Here is an 18,253-nt window from a genome sequence, read left to right as displayed (position 1 = left end):
TAGTTTGGCTATTATAAATAATGCTGCAATAAACATAGGGATGCATGTATCCCTTTGATTTAATATTTTGGTTTTTTTTTAAGATTTTATTTGCCCACTTGAGGGTGAAAAAGAGAACTATGCGGGGGGGTGAGGAGCAGAGGGAGAGAAGCAGACCGAGCCAAGCACGATGGGGGAGGCTCCATCCCGGGATTCTGGGATCATGACCTAAGCCAAAGGTGGACACTTAATGAGCCACCCAGTATTTTCGTATTCTTTAGGTAAATACCCAATAGTGTGATTAGTGGATTGGGTAATTGTATTTTTTTTTAGGAACCTCCATATTGCTTTCCAGAGTGGCTGCACCAGTTTGCATTACCACTCCCAGTGCACAAGAGTTCCTATTTCTCCAGGTCAACACTTGTTTCTTGTGATTTTAGCCATTCTGACAGGTGTGAGGTGATATTTCATTGTCGTCTTGATTTGCATTTCCCTGATGAGTGGTGACATCTTTCCATGTCTATTGGCCATCTGTCTTTGGAAAAATGTCTGTTCATGTCTGCCGCCATGTTTTAATTGGATTATTTGGTTTTCCTTTTTTTTTTTTTTTTGGACTAGGCTCTATGCCCAACATGGGGCTCAAACTCACGACTCTGAGACTAAATGTTGCATGCTCTACCAACGGAGCTAGTCAGGCGCCCTGAGTTGTACTTCTTTATATATTTTAGATCCTAACCCTTTGTTGGATGTCTACAAGTATCTTCTCCTTCAGTAGGTTGTCCCAGTTTTGTTGTTTCCTTTGCTGTGCGTAAGTGAATCAGCCTTTACTTAAGGTGAGACCAGACCTTAAAGAAAATGGGGAGTCTGCTAACTGCTAAGAGGGAAGAATATTCCAAGGAAAATGACCCCCTGGGTAAGGTCCCGAGTAAAGACAACCTGCCAGATTTCAAGGAAGGTAAAAAGTGTTCCTAGAGGACAGGGAGGGCAAGCAGACTGGTTGACCTTGGCCAGGTGAGGGCTGTTTTGAGGACTAAAGGAACCACAAAGTGCTTAGGACTCCAGCATTTGTTTGCTGTTGCCACTCAGACCTAGCCCCAAGCCTTTTCCCATTGCCAGAGGAAACCTTAGTTGCATAATCGACTGCAGAAGAGGGGACCCATAAATGCCAGCTAACACATCCAAGGAGGGAGGGCTGGGTTCTGCCTATCTCACCATACATCCTTCAGACATGAGCCAACCCTACCCTGCACCCAGTTCTTCTGGGTCAGACCCAAGGTCTGCTATGATCAGATTTCTATAGGTTTCTACAGGTTAAATGGGGGTCCATTATAAAGGTCCTCCCACAAGAGAACGCAATGGGACAGTTCTGTATACCATTGCTAATAGTCTGTTTATAACCCATCAGGAAACGATAAGCTATACAGAACTTCATTTGACTCTAAATACATCCTAAAATTACTTCCAAGTGAAAACTGGATTTAACAGAGTGAAACAGTACAGGCAGTTTTATGGAGATTTTTTTCTTTATTGAGAAACTTAAGACTTGGGTACATCAAATAAAACCAATTTCTGGGGGAAAAAAATCAAAACCCACAATAGAAAAAAAAGTTAACACTGTCTGGGCCATAGCAGAACCCAGAGAATATATTCTTTTAATTGAAAAATTCTAGGTGCTTCATAATTGACCTTTTGATACAAAATGACCTATTAAATTTCCAATTTGTGGTTCTTGGTGTTGAGGTCCATAGGACACGCTAGAAATCTTCAAACCTTGAGCTGAATTCCAGGAGGGGTTATTTGGCTTTTGAATCCTGAAAAGCACCAACACAAATTAAATACATAATCAGAAAAACCTGAGATGCACTGAATCTCCGGCTTATAAAAAGGTATTGCGAGAGCAGTGCTTCCTGACATTCGGGCAGGACGATTTTGTTGGGGCTGTCCTGGGCACTGTGGGACATTTAGCAGTATCCCTAGCCTCTACCCACTGGATGCCAGTGACACATCTCCAGCTGTGACAACCCAAAATATGTCTCCATTGGCAAATGTCCTCTGAGGGGGAACTCCTGGCTGAGAATCACCCACTCTGAGGCTAGCTAGGTACTATAAAGCCCCACGCCCTTCCTGGCCATCCTGTACTCAAAGCTACCATTCTCTTGCTTAAATCCAAACGAAGGGTCTGGGCCCTTACCATGCGTCCTTTCCCCTCGCCTCTGGTTTGTCTGGTCCTCTCCTTCCTCCATGAGGAGGCACCCGCCAGTCCTGGTCATAGGTCCTAGTTAAGCCTCACTCACCCCCGCCCCTGCGGCTGGGGGCCACAGCTGCCAGGGTCAGAAGTGGACTAGAACACACCCTGTAACTGTAGTCAGGTGTGTCTGTCTCTCCCACTCCGACACCAGGGCCCGTGCCCCTTGTGTTCCCAGAGCCACGTGGCGGCTGCACACACAGCTGCTCTCACCAACCTCAAGCCAAACCAGGGAGATATGTTCATAGAAATGAGGCTGTGGGATCTGATTATGACGCCTTATCTGTCATTATTCTAACCCAAAAAGGTCATTCATCTAACCAGGGGCTCCTTCTACAGAAAACTGTCTGCTCCTTATAGTTTACAACCTGTTCTCTCTTTTCTCCAAATTAACTCTTCCAGATGACAGACAGAACCCAGGTGACTGCCTGTCCAAGGTACCGGGTTAGAGTGGCTCTAAGTAATCTTTTAGGAAGATTGTCACAAGTCAAAGCCATTGCAGAAAACAAAAACAGCCAAACATACGGTTTTTCCTTGGCTAAGAGGTAGCAGCGGCAACAGCGCCCACCTTCTGGGCAGCTTCTTTCTTGGCATGATGAGCCTGCAGAACCGCCACAGCTTCATCCACCTGTGAGCAATCTCCAGGTGGTTAGTGACATCTGAGCACAGGCCCTCGGCCCCTCCCTGGCGCGCGGGGCCCAGCAGTGGTGTTGCCGGGTGCTGCCCACTCCTCCTAATTCCCACCCACAGCAGCTCTCAAGTCACAGGCGAGGCGCGACGAGAGGGTCGGGAGACAGCAGACCCGCCTCCCCCTGCAGGGCCTGGGGACCAGCTCACCTTGGAGCGGAGCGACTCGGGGGACTCAAGCATGTGCAGCAGCTCAGAGTTGTCAATCTCCAACAGCATGCCCGTGATTTTCCCAGCCAGGTTTGAATGCATGGTTTGGATGAGCGGGAACAAACGTTCTCCTGGGGGAGGAGATCTAATTAAAGCCCAGGGTGAATCCCAGTGAATGGACACTGGTGTCCGGGTCAGTGCCAGGCTCTGGCCCCCTCTCCTGCAAACACATGGCTCACTCACCCAGCATCTGCTTCTGCTCCTGGGGGGGCGCTGCGGCCAGCATGGAGGCGGTCAGGGGCTCCTGCCCCTGCACGTGGACCGCAGGCTGCGGTGCCTGGGAACCAGGAGAGGCAGCAGGTTAGCAACACGGAAAGGACGCTCGATGGTCCTGAGCCTGACCACTCAGTCTGAAAGCCTACTCTGTGACAGAGATGGAGGTGGGTGTCCTTGGTGCCAAGGAACTAATGGCAAGCTTGGGGGATGAGGGGTTACAGGAGCAACAGAGTGTTATAGGCTTGAACACAAAACCAACTACAATAAAAACCACATGCTATTAAAAGGGAAAGGAAATGACTAAGAAAATAAACCTACAAGGCTCAGCAATCATCAAATGATTCCATTTATAATTACATCCCACATCACTTTATTGTACCAAATGTTTTTATTCTATCAAATGCTTGAGGACTGTCAACATGCATTGTCAACGCCAGTCCCAGCCCTAAAAGGAAGGCTCTGAAGGTAAAAACTATTTTACGTAAGCAGAGTTCTGAGGCATCTCGCATTTAGACAGCATGAAGCACGAGCAGGCGACTTAGGGGCCACAAGGCAGACTGCAGCTCCTCTAAGCAAATTACTCCTGGACTCTGGGTCCAGTCCCCCATCCCAACTTAAGATCTCTGAAGCCGAACTTCTCTTCTGCCAGATGAAGCTCTTTCCTGCCTGCAAGTCCCAGTCTCGCAGAGCAGCTAAGGATCAACTCGGCCAGTGGGCGTGAGCAGCTCAAAGAGCTAAGCGAGCACACACATGTTGTACAAAGGAGGGCGGAAACAGCAGCTGTTTCTGCTGGGGCATTTCTGAGTAGACTACTACGGGGAGGAATACTTCCCAGCCCCTTCTCTCCCAGCAGAGAGAGCCCGAGAGGTAGTGTCACCACAGAAAACACGGCACCCTGACACAGCGGGCATTTAATACCTGTTGGAGGAATCAAAGCAAGGCACCTTTTCAATCAAGTGCCAACAGGGGAGATCCTTTTAGCATTCTGTTTGGTGGGCCTCACCTGCAGGGGCTGGATGGCAGGGTGAGGGCTGCGGACACTGGAGGCGTATTTGTAAGGTGCGACAGCCCGAGGGGCAGTAGCAGCGACAGCAGCACGAGGTGCTAAGGTCTGCACGGCTGGGGGAACACCTTAGGAAAAGAACAAGCAAAATTAAAGCCCATCAGTCTGGGCAAAGACCCGTCAAATCCCATCTTTCCCCATTCTGTGTGCATCCAATACCACCTCCAGACTGGCAGCTGTCAGTCAGCCCTTGCTGGGCGGCACCAGCCCCACCAAAGTCCATAGCCAAGCGGTCCGGGCACTCAGACCCTACAACAGACCAGCAAATGCACATCAGTGTCGGCAGCGGATGTCCAACTGGCCACGTCCCACGGAAGGAGCCATTCCAAAGCCTGTTCACACAACACATCGCACACGGGACCACGACTGCTACTTTCGAGGAGCAGCCAACAGAGAACACACAACTCTCTCCACCTCTTGGAATACGGGACATAGTCTGTAAAGAACAGTTTCCTTCAATCTCCCAACCCCACCCAAAAGAATAGGCTGCCTCTATAATCATCCAGCTAATAGGCTTCTATAATTAAGCTTTCTCACATGAGTCACCAATAAGCAGAATCCTTAAAGTCACCGACACTCCTAGAACTCCCACTGTTTCTCTGCTCCTTAAGGACCAACCAGAGCACACAGCCATGATTACAGGACCGGAACTGGAACGTGGGCCCAACAAACTGACCAACCCTGGGCAGGGCCTAGCCAACCTGACTCCCTCCTCCCCAGGCCACACTTCTCAAGGCCAGTTTGCTCACCGACTCTCTGAGCGGTAGTAGGGAGGCCGCGAGAGGCCGGAGCATTACCAGTTGGAGCCAGATGGCGAAGAGCGGGACGAGGCCCAGACTGGCGTATAGCACTTGGCATTCCTTGGAAGCCTGGTGAAGACAAAAATTGTGCATCACTGATGAAGCATGTGGACCAGAACCTAGGCTGCGCCTCAGAGGGGGTGAGGAGGAGAGGCAGGGAGCCTGGGGAGGCCTATCCCGGGTGATGGAACCAGCACTCCCCACCACCTACCTTGAGGTCTCCCACCTTGCTGCCAGCGGGGGTTGGGCCTCATCTGTGCTAACTGGTTGGGTGTGTAATACGGAGGTCTTCCCTGGGCCTGCAAGGAAGAGCACCCAAGCCCTTTTATTTGAAGGACCTGAATCCGCATGAGAGAAGTGTCTCATCTCATCTCACTGCCAGGCCCGAGGCTAGTTATTCAAGACATTCTCTGAGTACTCAAAGGCCTGGGGGAGGGAAGGCCAGTTAACGGGGATTCTTTCATTCTAACTCACTACTGCGAGAGAGTGAGTGAGAGAATGAATAAATCTTCATTTTCATGGGTCCTTACTCTCACCTTCTGAACTCCAATATCCAAAACCCCTCACCCCAACCACCACGGGCTGCGGGAACAGCCGTCGGGGGGCAGGTTCCAAAGACCCAGGCACACAAGCTGACCCACCTGTGGGACTGCTGGCACGAAGTAACCACCGGCTGCAGGCTGGAACTGATTTAAGATGGCATTGGCAGGGAGTGCTCGCATTCCAGCCACCCGCTGCATGTACTGGTTGGTCAGGTGAGCCTTTCGCTCTTCCTTCCTCTGGGCCAGGGCGACATATAGTGGCTTGGAGCCCACGATGCGTCCGTTCATCTCGGTGACTGCTTTGGTCGCCTCTTCAGGAGATGAGAAGCAGACAAAGCCAAACCCTTTGCTTCTCCCATCCTCCAACATTACCTACAAAGGGACCAGCTACTTAAGGAAAAGGTGTTCTAGTTTGGGGGACAGCTATTAAGAGCCAAAAAAACCTGGTTTCTGCCGCAAACAGTTCCCAAGTCTAGGGCAAGGGTTCTAGCCCTGTCATGGGATGTACCCCAGACCAATTAAGTCACAACCTCTAAGGAGAGGACCTAGGCATTTTGTTTGTTAGATCCCCAGGTGATCCTAAAAGTTTCTAAACACTATGATATGGCTAATGGTTAAACCAGGAACCCAAAGATATTTCCTGACACCTAGAAGCGTAGTAGCTACCTTTGGATACCCGACAGAGATCTGGACAGTGTTAAGCTGTTTACTTGTAAAACTCATCTGCCCAAGACCTTGGTGAACAAAACTTTTATCATCTCTTAGCAAGGTTAGGATATGCTTTTGAAATACCACATACACGCAGGAGTTACAAAACCAATGACTGCCACCATTAATTCAATGGGAGTTAACGGCAGAAAGGTGACCAGCTAGGAGAGACAGCTGGATTCTAGTCCCAGTTCAGCAATTTCTAAGCTCTGCGATTTTTTTTTTTTTTTCAGATTTTTATTTATTTGAGACAGATAGAGCACAAGTACAGGGAGCGGCAGAGGGAGAAGCAGGCTCCCCGCTGAGCAGATAGCCTGACGAGGGGCCTGATTCCAGGCCCTTGGGTTCATGACCTGAGCTGAAGGCAGATGCCCAACCGACTGAGTCACTCAAGTGCCCCCGCCCCCCCTTTAAAAAGATCTTATTTATTTTTTGAGAGAGAGTGCATGAATAAATGGAAGCAGGGGTGGGCAGAGGGAGAGAATCTTTTTTTTTTTTTAAGATTTTTATTTATTTGTCAGAGAGAGAGAGAGAGAGGGAGGGAGAGAGCACTCACGAGCAGGAGAGCAGCAGGTTCCTCGCCGAGCAGGGAGCCCGATGCGGGGCTCCATCCCAGGACCCTGGGATCATGACCTGAGCCAAAGGCAGCCGCTTAACTGACTGAGCCACCCAGCTGTCCCAGAGGGATAGAATTTTAAAAGCAGGCTCCACACTCAGCACAGAGCCCAGATGTGGGGCTTAATCTCAGGACCCTGAGATCATGACCTGAGCCGAAATCAAGAGTCAGATTTTTAACCGACTGAGCCACCTAGGCTAGGTGCCCCTAAGCTATGTGAAACGCTTGCCCTCTCTCTGAAGCTTGATGCCCACGAGATCCTCTAAGGCAAACTGCCACAAAGCCACAGGTCTACCGGTTCAGGCCATCTTTTCCCACAGACGGCTAGTCATTCAGACAGTTCTTTTCCTCACCTAAAAAGGTGACTTGTAGCTCCCCCCTGGCCTACCTCCTCAGAAACATTGATAGCAACAGGACAATGTGTGCTTGGCATCATTTTGTGTCTTAGCTTGCTGCCTGGACAGCCCTCCTGAGGTGGAGGACATGAAAGTAAGGATGCGTACCAACCCAACGGCTCTATCAATGAGATGGGCCAACGCAGTCTCTGAAAACATGACACCCTGATCTTGAAAATGGGGCCTGTGAAACTTGCAAGACACGGTTCTTTTATCCTCTTCCTACAAATACCAACTCGAACATTGTGCTGATAAGCAAGGAGAGACCATCATTCCTCACACCGATGAAGGCCAGTGGCCAGTCAAGGAGGTGGTAAGAGGGAAGGGGCGAGGAAACAAGGAACCCCGACAGGGTGGCCCCTGATCACCTCCCTGCTACAACTGACGTTCCTTTACGACGCTCCCAGGTTGTGCGTGACGTAAAGCTAAGGGCCAAGGCAGGGTCACCACGTCTTTACCAGCGCACTCGGCCTCCGTTCTCAGCCCCAGGAGGACTCTGACGTGTGCTGCACCTTCGCGGAGCAGCAGCGTCTGCATCCGACTAGGATCCAAAACCTTCACACGCATCACTTCCCATCACACCCACCACGGGCCAAGGCCGAGCGCGCTCCATCCTCACGAAACCAGTGTTCTCCTGCTCAAGGACTCTAATTCCTTATCTTTAGGAGGGGATTCATATGCATTCACCCTGCTGCATCAGTTGATAGGATTACCAAAGAAAACCAAGCAACCGATGCACACTGCAAAACGTGTAAGAGCCATCTTTCCACTCCTCTTAGCTTTGTAAGGCCAGGACAGAAGTTCCCAAACCCAGTTCCCAAGTCCTCAAAATACCTTTGTTCAAGGAGGAAGTGTGGCAGAGTCGTAGAGACAGGCCCCAAGACAAATGGAAAACAACCTGTCTGGATTTCCTCTGCTCATACTGTTGCACCATCTGTCCCCACGCCAGCACAGAGCAGCAAAGAATGGGAAAGATTCAGGTGCTTAGGGGTCAATAGGAGGGCCTGCTCAGATTCACCGCCACACCTCAGTGCCTGGGAGACAGTGCAATGTATACCTCATGGAACGCCCTTCTCCAGAGCATATACTCAGATGCGTAACTGAACGCCAGGAGGAATTTGCTAGATTAATGTGGTATCTATCCTCAGAAATGAACACGATCTAGATTCCACTCCTTCAATGAAACAAATGCCAATAAATCTCTAAAAAGTTGTAATTTCTACTTTCGATCCCAAATCTCAATATAAAATACCTTAGCACTGGTGATTGATCCAAAAGGAGAAAACTCTTTCCTTAACTTCTCATCATCAATGGTGTCATCCAAGTTCTTAATGTAGAGATTCACCCCCTGAAGCAGAAGGATCACCATTAATGCACGTCTGTACCCCACATATGCCCTAAGACCCTGGTTGTCAAAATGTGGTCCTAGACCAACAGCAGCCCCGCTCCTTGGGTATTTCTTAGAAATGCAACTTCTCGGGCCCAAACCCCAATCTACTGAATCAGAAATTCTGGGGTTCTGAAAGCCACATTTTCACAAGCCCTGCAGGGGATTCTGAGGCAGGCTCAGGATTGAGACTCCTGCCGCGGACTCTGACAGGACCCTCAGTGTGGGCCTGGCTTTCTGCACAGCTCCTCTGGCTGACTGCTGGCCCCAGTGGGGCTCCTGCCACCGCTCCAACAAAGGGTAATCATTTAAGTAAAAAGAACCCACACAAGTAAGAACAACAGACTGAGGCTTCCAGAATGAGTCCCTAAACGAATGAATCAATCTTTTGCCCTTGTTCTAGAATCGTTGCTGTATCTGGTATTTCCTTTTACACCTGAGGATCTCGGGAGAAAGGAGAGGAAGAGGCAGATTCCAGGTGCCCAAAGAGAAAGCCTGCTAAACCTAAGGGTGCTCTTGCCAGTATTCCATAGTAAACCCCTGGGTGGGAGGCTGTGCCAAGAGCCCCTCTCACCTGATACCGACTAATTCTCTCTTGTTTTAGCTGTTCAAATTTCCGCTTTAACTCAGCCTGCCGTTCCACTTTCTTCTGGGCACGGCCTACAAAAATCACTTTCCCACTGATTTCTTTTCCATTCATCTCTTCCACAGCCTAAAGAGGAAACACAGGTCTTAAAAATCAAGACGCAGAGGCAGGGGCCTTGCTCTGGACGCCTGAAAGTCCCACCACAACATTCCAAGAGAAGGAAATCTTTCCTATAGGGCTAAAAATTAATTTTATTCCATCTGAAGTCAGCTAAGCAGATCCAAACTTCCTCGTGAGTAAAATGGGGTTACTACTTAAATGGGTTATTGGTCCAGATGATACAGAAAAAAATTGTAGTTTTATAAATACAAGCGTGGCAGACATGAGCCCAGGCTGCTAATCTGGGTGTCGCTGAGTCTCTCCCGTTCTGTGGGGAGCGAGTGGTGCACGCTGAGCGCCCAGCACCATGCTTTCCCCGTAAGCAGCTGCTACTGCCAGCAAGTCAGCAACTCCTGGGGCCCTGAGCCCCCTCACTAGGAAGGGGAGCAAACACCCATCCTATTCTTTCACCCTACAGGGCACCGTACAGAGCTAGGTGACAGGTAGGTGCCAAGTGCTCTGGAAACAGCTAAATGCCGGATTAGCACGTCAAGTCCCCTCAGGCCAGGAACGACATCACTATGACACTCGGGCAATGCCCGCTCCGCTCGGCCATGTGCCAGCCAGGCCCTGCCCACACTCGGGGCCACTTCCTGCAAATGTTTCCCCAACCCTCGTGGGACTCTCACCTTATTGGCATCCTCGTGTTTTTCGTAACTCACAAAGCCAAAGCCTTTGGATTTCCCACTGGGATCTCTCATCACCTTGACACTTAGGGTCTTACCTATTACCAAAGGACAGAACTATTAGTAACACCATCTCTGTTACAGCTCAAGGAGAGAAGGCTTCTCTAGGAGCCCAAATGAAGCCAACTCTTGCTGAACCCAGATGGACTCTAGAAAGAGGCGCCGTGCCTGGCCTTCTACTTCTGACCAAGCTACTGAGACGGCTCTGGGGCTGGGATGAGGTAAGATGAAGCCAAGAGTCTATTCCTATCTACTCTGTGACCCTGTCATGCAAGGTAGTTTACTTCTGGGCCTAGGCGCCCTCATCTCTTAAACGACTAAGATACAGGAGGAGTTGTAGGTCCGGTGGACTGCAGAAGGGGGCACATGGGGTGAAGAAGCCCAACTTACCAAACTGGCTAAATAGCTCTTTCAGACTCTCATCATCCACCTCTTCCCCAAAGTTTTTGATATAAACATTGGTGAACTCCTTGGCTTTGGCTCCAAGCTCAGCTTCCCGCTCTTTTCGAGACTTGAATCTGCCCACAAACCTAAAAAGAGACCATGGAAAACAGTGAACACCCAGAAGAACAAAAATCATGATTTCCAGGGGCCCAAAGGAATATAGGTTAAAGGCTGACAGGAGAGGTTAAAACACACGAGTCCCCATCCAACCACCAAGACAGCAAGCTCAGAGACGCCCCGACTCCCCAGCAGAAAGAGAGAGGCAGGACTGTCCTGCAAGGACCAGCCCCAGGACTCCTGGCTCAGACCAGGGCTACTCCTACCACATCACACTGCCTTCGTGAAGAAACCTGATGACCATGTTTTTAAAATGTTCATTTCTGTGCATCTATGTAAATGCATAGAAAAGGTCTGGAAGGATACAAACCAAACTGTTAACAGGGGTTAGCCCTAGGGGTGAGACTGCTAGAGTGAACTATGAAGTAGCCTTTGCTTTTGCACTGGCCTCATTCTGGTGTTGTTGACACAAGTGGGAAAATGTATCCATACGCTGAAAAATCTTTAGATCTCTTTCAAGTGATACCTTTGTAAGACTTCACCACTGGCCACATACACATTATCAATGTAATCCATCCCCTGGTCTGTTCAACATAAAAAGGCGCCCCACAAAGAATAGAAATGATTTTTGCTTGCTATAGCCAAGACTTATTATCCCTTCTCTCCCTGCCATGGCTTAGCTAAGACCCCCCCTCCCTATTCTGCAATAACCACACTAAAGCAACAAGGTCTATTAGGAACAGCGTCTTCTGCCATCAGATGAGATTCTTCATTATAACCAAATTAAGTATTACTGTGCAACCAGCCTTGTATGAGAAGGTCACTGAGTCATAAGTTAGCCAACTGGAGATCTTGGGACAATTTGGCATCAACCCCTAGCAAATGACCCCATGGACAGACCTGAGTCACGGGAAGGCCAAGGTCACATGGCTAGTACACAGCTCCTGGTCAGTCCAGGGCCCTCTCCACTCTGCCGCTGGCCAAGACCCCTGCTCAGAAAGGGCTCATAGCTGCCTTCCAGCAAGCCCCAGTTGCCGGTGCTCACAAAACCCACAGACGGATGATGCTTTTAAGGGAGAGGCGGCAGGCAGGCCATGGCTTGGGCAGGAAGCCCACCTTGGCGAGTCAAAGGGCTGCCACGGCTCGGGCAGGGAGACTCACCAGCCCTGGAGTGGAGAGGTAGGAGCAGGCCACACTTGGGCCGAGAGAACCAGTAGCCGCCTTGTGTGCCAGTTAATACCGAGGTGGGGCCACGGCTGGCTCATGCGATGGCTGTTGCTCCGGACTGGGACACTCACACTTTGCGGTCATTGAGGAGCATGCCGTTCATCTTCTCGATGGCCTTGTCAGCAGCCTCTTGCGTCTCGAAGTGGACAAAGGCATAACCCTTAGAGCCGTTCTCATCACACACCACCTGGCAAAGACAAGCAGACCACTATAGCACCACTGGCATCTCCAAAGGGTTGAGAACCACGTGGTCTTCTACCCAGCTGCCAGCGTCTGGGAGGCCGTTAGCCCATGCACGGTCCAGACAGGAGACTACAGCACGCCGAGTTTTCCTAACACGGAGCACACTACCAGGCACCCAGTGATGCTCCATTTACAAATGGCAGCCACTATTAGGCTGCTTCTATTCCAAGTGTTTTATTTCATTAAAAGACCTTGAGATTTGGGGGCAAAAGCACCTTGCTGCCAAAAAAGTGACCATTTTCCAAGCCCACAACAGAATTTCAGTCTAGTGCGGAGTTAGACATGTAAACAACCACCACACCAGTTGTACAAAATTCTCCACATAAACAGGTGCACAGAGAAGGAAGAAGATGATTTTATGCTTCTGAAATGACCAAGTACAGCCACCTGGAGACCTGAGGCACTGCTCTGGTTCCCCCCCAGAAAGGAGAAACCCTTTGATGCCCTCCAAAGGTAGGAAACAGGAAGGATATTTTAGGCAGAGGGACGAATAAACAAAGACACAAAAGCACCTGCTGGTCATGCTGGGTTGTGGCACAAGATTACCTACAGGGAACTTTTAGGCTGCAGAGCCATTTCCAGCATTTCAAAAATGACCATATCCTGTCGCCCAATTCCAAGGCTGTTCCCCCTTTAGTATTTCTCTTGTTCTCATGAGTCAGTAATTATTCTGAAGTCCTTTAACGGGTGCTTACCTTGCAAGACAGAATGTTTCCAAAAGCAGAAAAAGTATCATAAAGTGCCTTGTTATCTATAGATTTGTCCAGATTCTTGATGAAGACGTTTCCCACACCAGATTTTCTCAAAGAGGGATCCCTCTGAGACCACATGATACGGATTGGCTTTCCCTTAATCACATCAAAGTTCATGGTATCCAAGGCCCGCTCAGCTGCAAGAGAGAAACACATTTCAGTCAAGGATATAAAACGTCACCTCGTGTTGACGACTGCCACCATCCCAGGAACAGATGACTGTAGGACTTTTCAAGGTAATCACTCTGATAAAAGGCAACTCTATTAAAACTAAAGGGCATCAGCTCCCTCTAGCCCGTGTTGCTCCTGAGGGTAGACATTCTGGCCAGTTGATCCACATCCTGACAGAAGTCTCCAGCCCTCTGGGCTGCACCCTTGTTGGGTAAGGGGGTTAGGCGAGATCATCTAAATGGCCTTCTGGCACCAAGATCAAATCACAATACCGCACATTTGACTAAGCGGTAACAGTTATGAGGACTGCTGGTTACCACCCGCGGTGACGCGGGTGGGACAGGTGATGCTATCTACTTCATAAAATGAGCAAACGTATGTCCAGGATGGCTAAGCCATGCAGCTAATTGGTGATTAAGAAACTAATACCAGACTTTCTGATTATTTTTCAGTAAGGTATTGTATCAAATTACCAACTAGCTGTCGTCATTTTGTCTACGATCCGTCTACAAGACAAATGACAGAACAAAATCTAGGAGTGACTGACTGGGGAGAATGTGCTATCCCTGAATTCAGCCCAGTTTCTTATATTTTCAATTTCTGAGAACAGAAATTGATTCAAAAACCTCAAAATGACAGATACTAACGGTCACGCATGGAAAGTCTTTTTAGCATCAGGACGATGAGGATGAAACCGCATCTTTCTAAGCACGTAGCAGAGTAGGCTCTGCACCTCGTGGTTTCCAGGCCTTCTCAAGTCTTAATCTGAGTTCCGTGAAATTCCAGAACTTCAAATGCCCTGGTGCCCAACCAAGTTCTCCATCCAGTGCCTTGGGACGCTTCCCTAGCTTCCCAACAAATCCATGTGTGTACCAGAGACCGCTTAAAGGACCAGAAGCTAAGACGTACCACCACCTGTCAGCAGGAGCGCTTCTCTTAGCGGTCATAACAAACTCCCAGAGCTGGTGGCCACTTTTCCTGACTTATGCAATGAACCACCCCAGAATCTCCTCCATGAGGGGATCAGGGGCACGGGGGTGGGGGTTCTCCTGTCCCAAGGTACCACCTCACTTAAGACAGGGACAAAATTCCCTAACTCTGGCCCTCCACAAGCTCAGCTGTCCAGTCAGCGGAAGGAGTATCTCGTTTTCATTCATCTCCAACCACCTTTCCCACCTTCTCAGGTGGGCTGGTTGAGTATGGGAGGGAAGGTCAGGGAAAGCAGACTGGACAGATCCAACTCAGGAGAAGTCCAGGTACAGAAGCCGTCGCTCCTGATGGTTTATCTGGGACCAACAGCCTGGGACCCCAGGGTCTCACTGACTAGCAGGAAGGAGCCCTTTCTACACAGCTCCTTCGCGTCTTTCCAGACAGTGCTGCAGTAGGCAAGTCGGCTTCGTCTAACAAATCTGGCTGCACTTATTTATAGCTGGGAGAGGTCCTGCAGAGGCATGTGTTGGCAGACACACTGACCAACGGCTTCTGCTACTATCACCAAGTGACAGGACTTTTGTTCAGAAAGTGTCAAAAAGGCAGGCAACAGCCCATGTACCCACTACTCCCCCCGGAAAAAGGCCACACTTGGCCACCTTTGTGCCCTCCGGCCAGACACAGCCCAGAGCACACGGCGAGTTGATGGTAGCAGCGCCTCTCGTCTCTCAACAAGTCGGATTCTCTGGTCTCAGCTGCAGCCTGGGCAAGTGACATTCTCTGTGCTTCACGGACAGTGAACAAAGTGTGGACAAAAATAGGGACCCAGAGATCCTTTGCCATAGAATGGCTTGTTTCTCCCAGTAATGGTCTCTACAGTTGTTCCCTTTTAATCTGAAGTCACGTGCGGCCCCTGATTAGGTTTCCTCTGGCCTCGCTCCGGCCACGCCTGCAGCATACCTCTCCACTGTTCCAAGCAAGGGCCCCAGTCTGGGCTGGCGGGGCACTGCGCTGCCAGTCCCAGCTAAGCCTTCAACCTTCTGCAGTTCCTTTTCCCTCTCCGGAGTCCCATTTTCTTCAGATGGGATGAAGGAAAAGGGTTTTGACAAGGGTAAAGCTCTGTGCACAGGTGAGCCCATAATCCCCACCAGCCCAGTCGATTTCCCCCGCAGCGTTTCCCCAGACTGCCTGGACACCCCTTCTCCACGGCCCAGGGCTTCATCCAGAGAGTAAAGGACTCCTCCACCCCAGGAGCTTTAAAGCCACAGACCCGGGAGCTGGCCTGGCACATGCAGGGCTCGTGGCGCCAACACGAGCCGCTGCTCAAGTAAAATGAACAGAATTGTTCCCACTGCCTCCCACTTGCCCAGAAAGACCCCTTATCAGTATGAAAGCAAAAAGACTAAGTCCAGGGTAAAGGTAGGGGAGGGGCGGCAGCTGTAGAATCTAAAATTTCTGCAGGAATTGTGTTTCAAATGTTCTGCCTTTTTGGCAGGCCTGTGAGGGGCATGAACCCATGCTCAGTGACCAGACAAGGGTCCCACTAAAGCAGGACCATATACACAATGGAGTGACAGGGACTTTCTCCAAATCCTATTTTACCGTCTCCTTGGGTTCCAACCCCACCGCCACCACTGATTAGCCCAAGGTCACCCAGTTAGCAAGCGGTGGAAGCAAGACTGAAACTCCGGTCACCTGATGCCAAGATCTTCATTCTCAACCCCTGTATCCCGTGTCTCCCCCTCCCCCATGGGGTAGACTCCGAGGGTCCCCTAGGATCCCACGAATTTGTGGATATAAGCGTCTACTCACCGTCAGCCGGCTGCTGGAAGTTGACGTAGGCATAACCCAGGGAGCGGCGGGTGATCATATCGCGGCAGACCCGGATGGACAGCACAGGCCCCGCAGGACTGAACTTTTCATACAGCATGGCCTCGGTGACGTCCGAGTGCAGGTCACCCACGTAGAGGGAGGCCATGGGGTAGCTGCTGGCCGCAGCGTTCATCTCCCCAGCCCCCACCACCCCGAGCCCCGCCAGGAGAACTTCTTAATAGGGACCACACAGGACAAAAGGGGCTCTTCTCGGAGCCGTGGCCCGCGCCGCGGCTCACAGGTGGCAGAGTGAAGCTAAGAGACGCCGGAGCAAGCTCGGAGAGACGGAGGACCGGGAGGAGGAGTTCAGGGACAGCTCGTTCGAGACTGCAAAACCGCAGACAAAAGGCTCTCAAAAACAATATGGCCCTCTCTGGGAGTTTGTAATTTGCAGCTGTCCTGGTCTGAAGCTCCAAATTTCAAAAGAGAAAAAAAAAAAATAACGTATTAAAACAGGGACTCCCCTCCAAATTATAAAAATTCTCCAAGAGGCAACCAAATGGTGCCCACGGCGGCCTCCGGGACACGGGTTTCTCTATAAATATAGGCCTCGGGCTCCCGGCGGTTTAAGATTACAGCAGCCAGGGCAAGAGGGAAACCAAATCTTGGTCGGCGCCGACTCGGCAAGCCCCGGGGGCCGGGCGCGCAGCCTCCTCCCACGCCGGGCCGGCGAAGGGCAGCGCGGACACGTGGTGCGCCCGGGGCCGACGCGCGGGGGGCGAGGGCGGCGGGCGCGGGGCTGCCACGCGGCGCGGGGGCGGACGGAGCGGAGGCGCGTGGACGCGGGCGGGCGGCTCACCACCGGACCGACGGACGCCAAGGTGCGGCGGCGGGCGCGGGCAGGCCGGAAGCGTGCAGAAGTGACTTCCCCGCGGGTTCTCCGAGGAGGATGCGCTTTTTTCTTTCTCTCTCTCGTTTTTTTTTTTTTTTTTAGGTTTTAAAGCATTTTCGGATTTTTTTTTTATCTTTTCCTGTTTTTCCTTCAGGCTGCTAGGGCCCGAAAGCAACGGAGGCTGCGGCGACCCGGGGCGGAGAGAGGCGGCCGGGGGAGCCACCGCTCCATTTATACTCGCCCGCCCCGGGCGCTGCTGGTCGAAGGGCGCCTCGCGACCTGGGCGCAGTCGTGCCCGCCCACTCGGCCCGGGGGCCCGAGGCGGGGCGGCCACGCGAGAGCGACCCGGCGCGGCCGCGCGGCGCCACAGCGACCCCTGGCGCGCGGAGGACCGCTCCGCTGGGGTCTCCTCCGGACCCAAGGGCTGCTTGCCCGCCGCGTAGACAGCAGCACACCGCCCGGCCCTCCGGGAACAGAGCACCTGTAACCCACCCACAGGCGCAACGTTTATAATCCGTGTGTTGCTTATTGTAAAATAAAGACGACATAAAATAAGTCACAGTGATATAATAAGTGGTTCAGCATGTAAATGTTTTGGCGCAAATACGGAAGACATTCTGAAGTTTTCAGAGTACTAGGACGTAGAGGTAGTTAGTTACCCAGAACCCGACAGCCACATCTGCAGGAGTATCCATGGGTGATGGGATTAAATGTTGGTAGAGCTTCAAAAGAACAAAATACAATCATCCCCCTTTTTACATGGCGGTGGCCTTCCTGGAAATTTAGTTGATATTTAAGGGAGCAAAAATGTTTCTGTTTAGGGGTAGGAGAAGGGGATTAACAGGTCATGAAATAAACCACGGAGATGAAAAGTACAGCATAGGAAATACAATCAAGAATATTGTAATAACTTTGTGCGGTGACAAAGGACAGCTACACTTACTGTGGTGAGCATTTCCTAATATATATGTGTTGACCCACTATGTTGTATACCTGAAACTAATATGTCAACTACGTTTTGGTAAAAATTTTAAAAATAAAAAATAAATTAAAAATACTTTGTTTCTACATAAAAAGGAGTCAGTGTAGGCTTCAACGGTTAAAAACTTTTTTCATCTACACGGGGATCTAACAGGTCATTTGAAAGTCATGCGGTATATGGGACAAGTCTACATTATGTGGAACTGTCTCGATGTGTTGCAAGATATACAGCATCCCTTCTTCCATAAATGCCAGGAACCACCCTCCTTATCATTGTGACAAAGGAATCCAGAAATTACCAGAAGGCACACAAACAGTCCCATTGAAAACCACTGATGTGAGTAAAGGAATGAAAAAATACACATATTTATAGATTCATTCATTTAAAAAAAATGGTTAATTGGGGCTCATTCTCTGCCAATGCCAGGTATAGGTGCTAGGGGATACCATGGTAGACAAGGCAGA

The 18,253-nt window shown here is 50.4% G+C and overlaps 1 protein-coding gene and 1 non-coding gene across 8 annotated transcripts; both read right to left on the bottom strand.

The window, feature by feature from the left end:
• Window positions 1-1,480: 1,480 nt before the first annotated feature.
• PABPC4 (poly(A) binding protein cytoplasmic 4) lies at window positions 1,481-17,112 on the bottom strand. 7 transcript variants are annotated; one of them, XM_032432211.1, is made up of 17 exons: window positions 16,775-17,112; window positions 15,916-16,385; window positions 12,946-13,139; window positions 12,079-12,194; window positions 10,670-10,809; window positions 10,223-10,317; window positions 9,423-9,560; window positions 8,714-8,809; window positions 5,842-6,114; window positions 5,412-5,499; window positions 5,150-5,269; window positions 4,563-4,649; window positions 4,341-4,468; window positions 3,305-3,398; window positions 3,062-3,192; window positions 2,750-2,852; window positions 1,481-1,790 (listed from the first exon to the last, which is right to left on the bottom strand). In XM_032432211.1, exons 2-16 carry the CDS (start codon window positions 16,106-16,108, stop codon window positions 2,763-2,765), a joined length of 1,983 nt encoding a protein of 660 aa, XP_032288102.1. In that variant the 5' UTR covers window positions 16,109-16,385; window positions 16,775-17,112; the 3' UTR covers window positions 1,481-1,790; window positions 2,750-2,762. The 7 variants fall into 7 exon arrangements, with proteins under 7 accessions (XP_032288102.1, XP_032288130.1, XP_032288120.1 ...); XM_032432239.1 differs by lacking the exon at window positions 16,775-17,112 and having other exon boundaries at window positions 5,198-5,269; window positions 15,916-16,663; XM_032432229.1 differs by lacking the exon at window positions 16,775-17,112 and having other exon boundaries at window positions 5,427-5,499; window positions 15,916-16,663.
• On the bottom strand, window positions 8,311-8,445 carry LOC116627107. Its single transcript, XR_004298428.1, has one exon. It is a non-coding gene; the product is annotated as a small nucleolar RNA SNORA55 (small nucleolar RNA).
• Window positions 17,113-18,253: the final 1,141 nt, after the last annotated feature.

Source organism: Phoca vitulina, unplaced genomic scaffold, assembly GCF_004348235.1.
Source record: "Phoca vitulina isolate PV1807 unplaced genomic scaffold, GSC_HSeal_1.0 scaffold2, whole genome shotgun sequence".
Lineage (NCBI taxonomy): Eukaryota > Metazoa > Chordata > Mammalia > Carnivora > Phocidae > Phoca > Phoca vitulina.
This window is presented reverse-complemented; position numbering and strand designations above follow the sequence as displayed.